This window comes from Lates calcarifer, linkage group LG2 (genome assembly GCF_001640805.2).
Source record: "Lates calcarifer isolate ASB-BC8 linkage group LG2, TLL_Latcal_v3, whole genome shotgun sequence".
In the NCBI taxonomy this organism is placed as follows: Eukaryota; Metazoa; Chordata; class Actinopteri; family Centropomidae; genus Lates; species Lates calcarifer.
In genome coordinates this window covers 6,399,902-6,410,253 of record NC_066834.1, presented here as the reverse complement: position 1 = coordinate 6,410,253, position 10,352 = coordinate 6,399,902, and the positions used below count along the sequence as shown (strand labels likewise).

General features: G+C 39.2%; 1 protein-coding gene across 1 annotated transcript; it reads right to left on the bottom strand.

Annotated features, from left to right (window-relative positions):
- Positions 1-3,958: 3,958 nt before the first annotated feature.
- Positions 3,959-8,462, bottom strand: psmd14 (proteasome 26S subunit, non-ATPase 14). The gene is made up of 11 exons (XM_018683721.2): positions 8,309-8,462; positions 7,268-7,323; positions 6,966-7,037; positions 6,750-6,869; positions 6,266-6,336; positions 5,839-5,989; positions 5,609-5,716; positions 5,226-5,300; positions 5,004-5,129; positions 4,450-4,512; positions 3,959-4,133 (listed from the first exon to the last, which is right to left on the bottom strand). The coding sequence occupies exons 2-11, from the start codon at positions 7,313-7,315 to the stop codon at positions 4,035-4,037; spliced, it is 933 nt and encodes a 310-aa protein (XP_018539237.1). The 5' UTR covers positions 7,316-7,323; positions 8,309-8,462; the 3' UTR covers positions 3,959-4,034.
- Between the last annotated feature and the right edge of the window lie 1,890 nt (positions 8,463-10,352).

The window sequence follows — 10,352 nt, the reverse complement described above, 5'->3', positions numbered from 1 at the left end:
TACAGATGTGTTTATTTCTTGGCTGAATAGACGTGTCAAGAGAGTGGGGATCTTTGTAGGTTGAGGGCACTCTAACTGATGGGGCAGGGTAGACAAGAAGGGAGTCAGACTCTAAGCTGATATAACACAGCTGTCTGGCAGATTGCATTACACTAAAATGCCCAAATGGTCCGCATTAACTTTGCTCGGTCATATTTAATAGGCAGTGCAGTGAGGTGAAATAGAGTTGGGATGGAAATAGTGTTCTGTGGAGACCGCGCGAAGGCGGACGATGGTTGATGGGTGAGTGTTTATTATCCTAACGAGATGTTCATCCAGATGTGCAGAGTACACCATAAAACCGTGCAAAAATTCACACGCGTGTGCAACAACAACCAAGCAAAGACGCTTACATTTTCTTACACATGCACTGCAGTATGCACACTGCACACACCCATGAAAGAGAGAAAGCCACAAAACAATCTCATCTTAAGTTTCATTTTTTTTGCTGCTCTGGATGGCTGATGGGAAAGTTATTGGTTTTACAGGTGTTGCCTGGTGGCCACTCTAAATGAAAAGTCAGAGGATCACCAAAGTAGTTAGAATTTTTTTTGAGCAGGGCATGAATTTGTGTACAAAATTTGATAGCAATCCATCCAAGAGTTGTTGAGGCCTTTCACTCCAACGTCAACCTCTTGGTGGCCCTGATAAGTCAGGGGATCGTCAAAGTCATTAGGATTTATCATCTGGGAACCAAGAATGTCTGTATCATATTTAGTGCCAGTCCATCATGTAGATGTTTTAATATTTCACAGGACAAGTGAAAATTTTGACCAGTAGGTGGTGCTAGTTACATCAGGGGATCACCAAAGTTAGTAGGATTCATCCCCTGGGGATCATGAACATTTGCATTGGCAATCCATAAAATAGCTGGACAGAAGTCATGGACCAACTAACATCACAAGATGATGTGAGTTGATCAAAAGCTCCAGAGCAGCTAATAAATGGACCACGAGGTGGGGTTGTTTTGGATTAGAGCGCATACTGCACTTCCTCGCCTCGTTTCACAATACCTCAGCGACAAAGAATTTGTCAGTTCAACAAAACAAAAATGGACTTATCCGCATTTTTCATGCTTTGATTATCCACATTTTTACAACACTCTTAAATGCTACTCTGTGAGAGCACGCTCTTAAAAAGCCTTAACTCTGTCATCCTCTGGCTCCCATCCACAGAGGCAGGGCAGAGTGTTGTGTACTTGGCCTTGGCCTCATGGGAGTGATCTGTCCTCTTAGGCCACACCAAACAGCACCAGCGTTTATTAAATCCCCTGCCTTGTTTACAGCCTCCGCCTTGGACTCATCTGCCTGGTCATGGTTTGCCATGAGAGGAAAACAGGGAGAAAACCACTCCCTGAAAATAAGTGCTACGAAGGAACATTAGATAAGTTGGTTATCCTTTGGGCTTTCATGCAATGAATAGGGGAAAAGACTGGTAGATTTGGACAGGTGAAGGGGAAGATATCTGACCACGACATAATCATTAGTGAGTCTCAAATCAAACCCAAAACAGTCACATGCACTCACAAGCATAGAGTGGCAACAAACATCTAAGGAGAAGAAAGCCACACAGTAGTTGAGGCTGTACACAGAGCAGCTGGTTCAGACTTGTGCTCTGAGTGGACATTTCTTATCACAGCCCCCAAAAGAAAACATTTTCTTGCTGCTATCCCACACAGCCTCTGTGCACAACACACACACATTTCATTTGTGTCTGTAATCTCAGTGAGACATCTCCTGACACTTCAAACAGCACAGACCATGTCTGAAAATGTCTCCATGACTCCAGCTGGCCAGAATGAAAAAACTGTGTGATGATTCAGCACCTTTTAGACACAATGGAGGTGAAATAGCTTTAAATGGCTTTAAGAACTTCCTAGTTTTTTGATAAATACAAGCAGGCAGATTCAGAAGTAAGCTGTAAAACATGTGGCTGTATTTACAGTCATTGAGAAAAATTATTTTCATGCACCATTCTGTATTTACATCAACCCTCTCTGTACGAACATCATCACTGTAATTAATGTAATTGATTAAGTTGCTGGGCTCAATAAGTGATCATCAATCATTAACATGGGTTTTACACTGATGAGTTTACATTATGGGTAGATTTAACTACTGCAGAAAAAATCCTTACAGTTTCTCAGATTCAGATTCTTTGCTCTTTGTTAAAGCATCTCAACATCCATTAGATTAAATCCTACCTTAGGAAAATAGTTACACTGACTGAAAGCAGCAGTTGTAACACACTGAAACTCTGACAAATCTACACAGCAGGGGTCACTACTTTAGGTTAAGAATTTATCATAAGGACTGTGGTGGGGCCCAGTTTCACATTCCCCAAGTCACCAGGGGGAAGGCGTTTCATTTCATTTCACAGCCCTCAACATTCACACTGAGAGAAAGCCAATTTCATCCTCAAGTTGCAAAGATTCCAGTGAGGAACAGAAATTATGTAACCTGAAGCCCCCTAAGGTCGATATAATGGCAAGAGGCCACATCTGTCAAGTTAGTATATACTGGACAGGGTGGAGAAAGACCATATGCTCCGGGGAGTTACTGCAATACAAGCTGCATCTCTGGCCGAGATCCTGTAAGCCCATTATTGAGACTTTTCTCTTCAAACTGTAATAAACTAAGAGGAATATTTGGGTGCATACAATGTGAGCGCATATAACCTGAGCAGCTGGTCCCTGGCTCGACTCCCAGATGGCTGGACCCTTTGCTTTTTCATTCCTTTGCTCTCTTTCCTCACAATTCCTAAATCTCTACTAATGCTATCAAATAAAAGCCATAAAACATGCCAAAAAGAATAAAAAAGGAATACTGGCATTTAGGCTCTGCTCTCACAATGTGAACAACTCAGCTATTGTTGACTATATGGAAATGCTCCTTTGTTGGTATCAGACTCTCAATCAAAGTGCAGCCAGGTGATTTGTAACCTGTTTCTGCTGCATCTTCCTCTTTTCAGGTCAATCCCCACTGGAAATATTTAAGAATAAATTCCTCTTTCATGTCCTCACCCATGATTACTCACTTATGAATCTGCTGATTGTACATTACAGACACAAACTTCAACATAACTGTACTAAAAAAAGGACTGTTCACTCTTGATTTTGAAAAGTTCATCACCATGCATCATCTTTTTCCTCGTAACTGACTTTGTGCTTACGTCTGTGACAAACACAGGGGAAGGAATCCTATTTAAATATTCACAGTCAGCAGAAGCAGCATGCAGTGCGTCAATGCACAGTGGTTTCAAGGTGAAGCAATAACAGTTTACAGTGGACACAGTGAACAGGATATTGAGTTTGTTGTTTTTTAGTTTGACGAGGGAATCAGCGTTGTTTGCTCCGTAAGTGGCTTTGCCAACTGATATATCAAACTTAAAACTGTCAAACAATCCCAAAAAGTCTGTCTCTGGAACAATAACTGGGCTGAAAGTCAAGTTCACAACTTCTAGTTTTTTTACCATACAACTTGCAACACTTGCTCCATCCAGTGGTTAGAATTAGTATAACATCAAAACACGAATCCACCAAACCAACTTTGCATTCTACCATTAGACTAGCTCACATATTATGAACGTAAGACATATTATGATTCTATTTACAAGGAGAACTAAGTACTAAAACAATATTTTTTACAAACAAAATATGGCAGTTTTCTCCTTGTTAAGATTTATGGATGTGTCTAGATAAACACAAAAACCATAGATAACACTAGGTAATAAAAAAGATATCTGTTAATGATGCATTTATCTAAAATCTTGACAAGAGAAAAGAAAAATCTAATTTAAAATGTAGAAACATAATGAAACAAAGTTATGTGCACTGCCAGAATCATGAAACTTGTTTCTGGGACGACAAAATAAGGTACAACCCACGCTGCCCAACTCAAACCAGACACAAGCCAATGTCCTCATTTCATACATACATTTATTTTATATAAAAGAAGACAAGGGATGCAATATTAACAGTTATACACACAGGGCCATCACTGGAAAACTACAGTATCCAACATGGCAGCTAGGCACTGAACAATGTTGGATGTCATTAAAACATCTACGTGTTCCTCCAAGTGCCTCTTGGGATCCTGCAGGAAGGACAAGGGACAAAAAAAACATCTTGTTGAAAGGTGATTAAGACGTTTTAAACAAATACACACAGTGTTTTGACAAGTGTAAGGTTTAAACAGACATCAAGTAACTTTAATGACAAAGTAACCAGATCTCTGCTTGTATTCATTCTCTCTCTGCTTGCACTGTCACGTCTGCATAATCTGACTCTGATCCAAAGCTCTCTCTTTCATTTAACTCTTTACCTCTAATCAGCACCAAACACTGATAACACTGATGTAGCAATTTGTCATATTACACTCACAAAAAAAAATCTGAAATTTGTTTAGTTACCTGTTTTCCAACATTCTTGATTGCCAGCTGCTCTGGTGTCATTTTGTCCTCCTCTTCAACAGCCTGAGTCGGAAACACGACAGCGTCTCAATATTGAGGAGTAGCACACCTCAAAGAGCCGCGTATTTGTACACAAGAAGCACTTTCTTTGCAATTTGCGTCGCTCTGAGGAAATACTATATTTTTACATCATGCAAGACCCCAGGAATCTTGTATAAGGGAAATAAAGCATGCTTGCTTGCATCAGTTAAGACAGTACAGGAATCAAAACCTCACACACCCACACAGCAGAGCAGCTCACTGATTCTCTGACTCCATCGCTGGAGTCACCAGCGGAATTAAATGATAGAGCAGCGATTTTCTCGGTTACAACACTGTGATATAACCTCTGTATTAACAGAGCTTTTGAAGGCAATATTAAGATTATTAATGCCTCCTTGCAAAGTTCATCAAAGCCAACAACAATATTCAAATCAAATTTCATGGTGTTTTAAGGTCATTTCACCTCTCTGAAGAGTTGAATAAGGTTGTTGGACGAGGCTTTAAACGAGTACCTTGTTGTAGTTCTTAGCCAGCTCCAGCATTTCCTTGACAATGGTCTCATTGAGCTTGCAGTGCTCACTGTAGTCCTGCAGAGTCAGCCCCTCCATCCAGCTCTTCTTATGCAGGTTCAACAGCATCTAAAGAATCATAAGTCATGTTTATCCTATTCTTTTAAAAACAAATAAAAATATATTTTAACAAATAATAACTCAGTGAAGAGTGTATTCTCAAACCTTCTGCTCCAGCTCATTTTTCCTGTAATTGATGGTGATGGAGTAGTAGTGTCTGTTAAGTCCATGAATCAGAGCCTGAAAACATGAGAAAGGTTGACTTAACTATGTGAAATCAACATGACAGGCTCCATGAAAAATGATCCACTCAATATGTAGATATGACGAGCTCAGTCTAAACAAAAATAAAATGATTCTTAGTTTCACATGAATATACACCAATGAAAATATAAACATGAATACTGTCTTCCATTTTTGCCAATAGCTCTTACACACTGTTCCTTTAAAATGGCTGTATATTGAGATCTTGAGTGTCTATCTGCATAAGGACTCGTTAAAGAAATTCACCATGAACAAAGGTGATGGTGACATGTACAGTGTGTTACCTGGATTGAGGGCTTGTTCAGATGACCCAGGTTGGATGTGGTTTGTCTTGGTTCATGACCCAAAACCATCATGTTGGCGTTGATCAATCTGAAGGCATCGATAACAACCTGAAGACGACAGGGGCCACACATGAAACCAGTTTACCTAACAGTGTTATTTCTGATTCGCAACTAATTACTGATTTTGTGCAGTGTGCCTAAAATGAGAGCTGCTGATTTAGAACATCTACCTTTCCTTTGACGCTCTGAATGGGATCGACCACCACTGCAACGGCTCGCTCTGACAGGGCCTCAAAGCTCTGCTGTGTGTTGATGTCCACGCCAGACAACCAACAGCCAAAACCAGGGTGACTGTGGTACCACCCCACCACCATCTCTGGTCTGATGAGTAACATGAAGGGAAAAGAGCAAAAACATCTCAGGTATTCTGGGGAAAAACATTTTGTCAGAATTTTACATTGTTGATGAAATGATCAGCGTTCAAAGTAAGGTTTTGTGTAAAATGACTCAACTCTGAATTTATGCTTTAGCTTCTAGTTTAGGTAAAATATGGTAGAATTATTATTGTAAAAGGCCTCAGAAATGTCTCTGTCAGCACAGAAAAAATCTGACCATGGGAATTAATTAAAATATTCTGAGTGTGGGTCTGAGTTTTACCTGCCAGTCTGCTTCAGCATGTCCAACATCTTGGCCTGGAACACAGGATCCACTGCTTCAACACTCACACCCTGTGAGGATCAAAATCATCATTTAGTGAAAACAAGCAAAGCCAAAATTTGCTATCACAGACTATCTTGTAAAATCTATTGACAACAGCACACAAAGAAAGCATTCATTATCCAATTACTCATCGATAGGCATTGCAAAGGTTAATGAATTACCAAATTTCCTCAAATAAAATAAGTGGTAAATCAAAAGCTGGGTCTCTTATAATGATGGGGGGTGTGGTCGACACAAATAAACAGAGGCCAATCCCCAAATACAGGGGAGAAAAAAGGGTTGATAAACTCCTTGTGCCTGTCATGTAATGTGCTTGTTAGTTAAGCATAATGTACATTTCTACAGCTCTACAGCCAGATCAGATATTTTCTACAGCAATCTGCTAATGATGCATTATCTTAATATTAAGGAGAATACATACAGTTCCTGACTGGGGCATGGCAAACACATCAATCACTCGCACTGTGTAGTCATCAACGAACTCTCCCAGCATCAATCCCATGACCTCCATTGGCACACCAGCACGCCCATGCTTCAACATCTGATGAATGAGAGGTCACAGAGGTGTTATTTAAAGTATAAAAATGAATATGAAAACTTTGATAGAAAATGTTCAGTGCAAATTATACGTGATCACCTTGAGCAGGGCCAGAGAGGAGATGTAGACCTGCTCTGCTGTATCCACAGCAGGTGCATCTGTGGGGGGGCCCTGAGGAGTCAAAGCAGAGTTTATTTACTACCTGTTCAAGCCTATCTAATACAATAGTTGCTCAGATTGATCACTACAATCCAACTATCATTTAGAAATGTAATACATGTACTGAGTCATAACTTTTAAAGTAAAACAACTGATACATTTGAGTTTACATGTAATTCTAGCAAATAAAGTTGACCATTGCTTATCTTCTTTATCTATGAACATTTCAATCATAACGTTACCTGGCCGAGCCCTGGCATTCCACCTCCGAGCCTCAGCAGCCGGTCCATACTGGAATCTGTTAAACAGACACAAAACAGTCATGAGCCTGTGAACTGTGTAACTATCAGACATCAGAGAAATATGTTTAATTTTTCATTAGTTGTTTATATGACCAGATATAAATAAATATAAGAGTAATATACATGTGGCATAGAAAGTGGACCTGATACGGATTAAAGATTGCACTAATAATAATACAATATGTATTATTATTACATATGACAGTATACTCATATGATGCTTTATTATTCTGAACATTTAAATATATGTGTGAGACAAAACAATTGAGACACTTGTCATTATAACACAATACAAGAAGAGAACACCACAAACGACATCTGTCAAAATAACTGAACACTGAATCAACACATTTTTAAAGCAATTTTAACAATAAACAAGACATTAAAATCTTCATGAAGACGGATTTTATGTCATTACACTATCACACATTGCTTGCCTTGTAATTTAATTACTCTCGTGTAGTTTTTGTTTTTATTTGTTATTTCCATAATAAATACTCATAGAAGCACTCAGTTTTTATTTTTCTATGTATTTGAAATATTTTTTTATTTCGAGTGTTTTCAAGCCATAGGTTGTTGTATTTTATGCCATTGTTATATCTGAGAAAACCTCAACAAACTGAAGTTAGCAACCAAACCGCTAATTAGCATTAGTTAGCTGGTTTACCAATGTTCACGTAAACACGCTATAAAGAGCCGGATAAGCAGGCGTGGGTATTTGATTTAAATGACCATTTGTTGTCTTTTAGTGACATGTTAACAACAAGAGAGAATCGTATCAAACAAAGTGACATTAAATCGCTAAGTTTATTAACTGATGTTAGCTGTTACTGATAGCGTTAGCGTGCCGTTAGCTTACTCATGCTAACTTAGCCTGTGTCATCTCGCACCAGAAAAGCAGCGACAAATAAGTGACATAGACTCCGTCTACCGGTATTTTGAGAAAGCTGCTGGCTGTGTTAAGGCTGTATCTCAACTCACCTGCTGTCAAATATGTCTGGTGTTCAGACGAGTTTATTTTGTTTTTTCTGTGTGCAGCACAGGCAAGCCGTCTGACTACAATGAATCAGCCAGAATTATCTTATTGAGGAAAACTGCTTCCGTCGCACTGATGACGTCAAAATTGTCAACTGCAAAATCAGGACACAGGAGGGCGCCGTAGTCATTAGCAGCTGCCTGCTTAGCGCGGTTGATAATCCAGTCTCAGCAGATGTAGCTTTCACATGCATATAAATGTATAACTTTTTAAAAATCTAGTAAAATCTACAGATTTGTAGTAATCTGTGATGTTCAGTGTTTTGGTAACATTTTATCTTGATCTTTGTTCTTTTGTTCTTGGAAAAAAAAAATACTTTTCCTTGTTCTCCTGTCTGCTGGCCCCACTGAGCAGTCATATGTTTATGGCTTTTATTTACTTATTTTGAGAATTTATCAATGGTCAAACATGGTTTAATCTTTATCCCTGTTTAAGAGTATGTATGTTTAAAGAGAGAAGAACTGTATATACAGAAGCTATTACATATAATGTGCTTTTATTTTTGAAATGACTGAGCAGGTCAATAAGTATTTTTAGGGATACTGCTGTTACTGGGACATTTAAGTCAACATTTTAAGGTAATTAGTTTTACATATTACAATTAAACTGAATGTAATAGTGCACCCCAAACTTGCTGTCTAGCCCTTTCAGCACTGCTGCAATCAACAACACTGATATAATATGAAGCATCTCCCTTTTAATACTAAAAAGAATGAAAAGCACTGTGATGTTTCTGTGGCTTCTCATATTTCAACATGCAAGCATTTCAGTATTCCCAGAGGAGCCACAAATTCTGAGCCAAACCACACCATCACTGGGGTTGTGAAAAAGCTTGGTTTGGTATTCATGTATATTCTAGCCAGACAGTTGCCAATCCTGCAGAACAGCTCTTACAATCTGACCCAGCAGTGTTGCTGCCAGACAGACAGGTCAGCTGGCATGCTAAGGTCATCAATGGGAATTTCAAATTCCCTAGTTCTTTGGTGGATGTGGAAGGAGCAGATAATCATCCACATTCCTCAGTCCCTCCCTCTCCACACCCACAGGACCTCCTGCTACCTCGACACAATTCAATACACTCTGCAGTCCCAGCCAGGATGTGCTTCCTTATGATGGGCTGCACTGGTTTCCATGGCCCATGAATTAACCTACGTTAGTAAGGTATATATTATTAATGTCAGTGTCTCTAAATTGAGTGGCCTCAGTGTTTATATAAATTCTGTTGGGTTGTTGCTGTTATAGTTTGAATGCAGTCTGGCATAATGACCCCTCAGCAGGTATAGGTCCACCATTAAAAGATCTAGAATAAGCAATAACTTGATCAGGGTCAAGACAATACAGGAGGCAGAAGAGGCATTATTTTTCCTTCAAAGTGGACAGAGTTTACTGTTCCTGAATTGTTATTGCTGACTGGGTTATCTCATTGAATTCAGCTCTGCTCATGATTGGTTGACAGCTTCCCCATGGTTCAATTCCTATTCATTTTGTTGCTCTATGGAGAGCGAAGTCATTTCTAAAGCTTACACAAACAAACAATGGATACATGGATAAATGAGCCAAAGGCTATGGATCAATTGACTTATTGGCTATTTGCGCCAACTGAAACAGAGCAAGTTAAAAGAACAATGCAGACAGATGTGATATACACATCTTTAATCTGTGAAATATAATTCATTTTCATTAAAATTCTGTATAAAATCATCACCCGTCACCCTGAGAGCAGTTTATAGCAGATCTAATGTGATGGGTTTATAAATCAATAACGACCAAACTGGGTAACAGCGAGAACAGGAAGTCATCTACACAAAGACTATTGCAGCTGATTAGTTAGATAGGAATGACTTTTCAAGGAACATCAGAAGTAGCTTGTAACACGACACCAGCATGAAACCTTAATCCTACCAGCAGAGGAAATAAGGGAGAGGAATTTGATGCTTTAAGAGCTTCCCTGCACCCTGATGGGATTTGGATTTGGCTTTGCTCTATAAA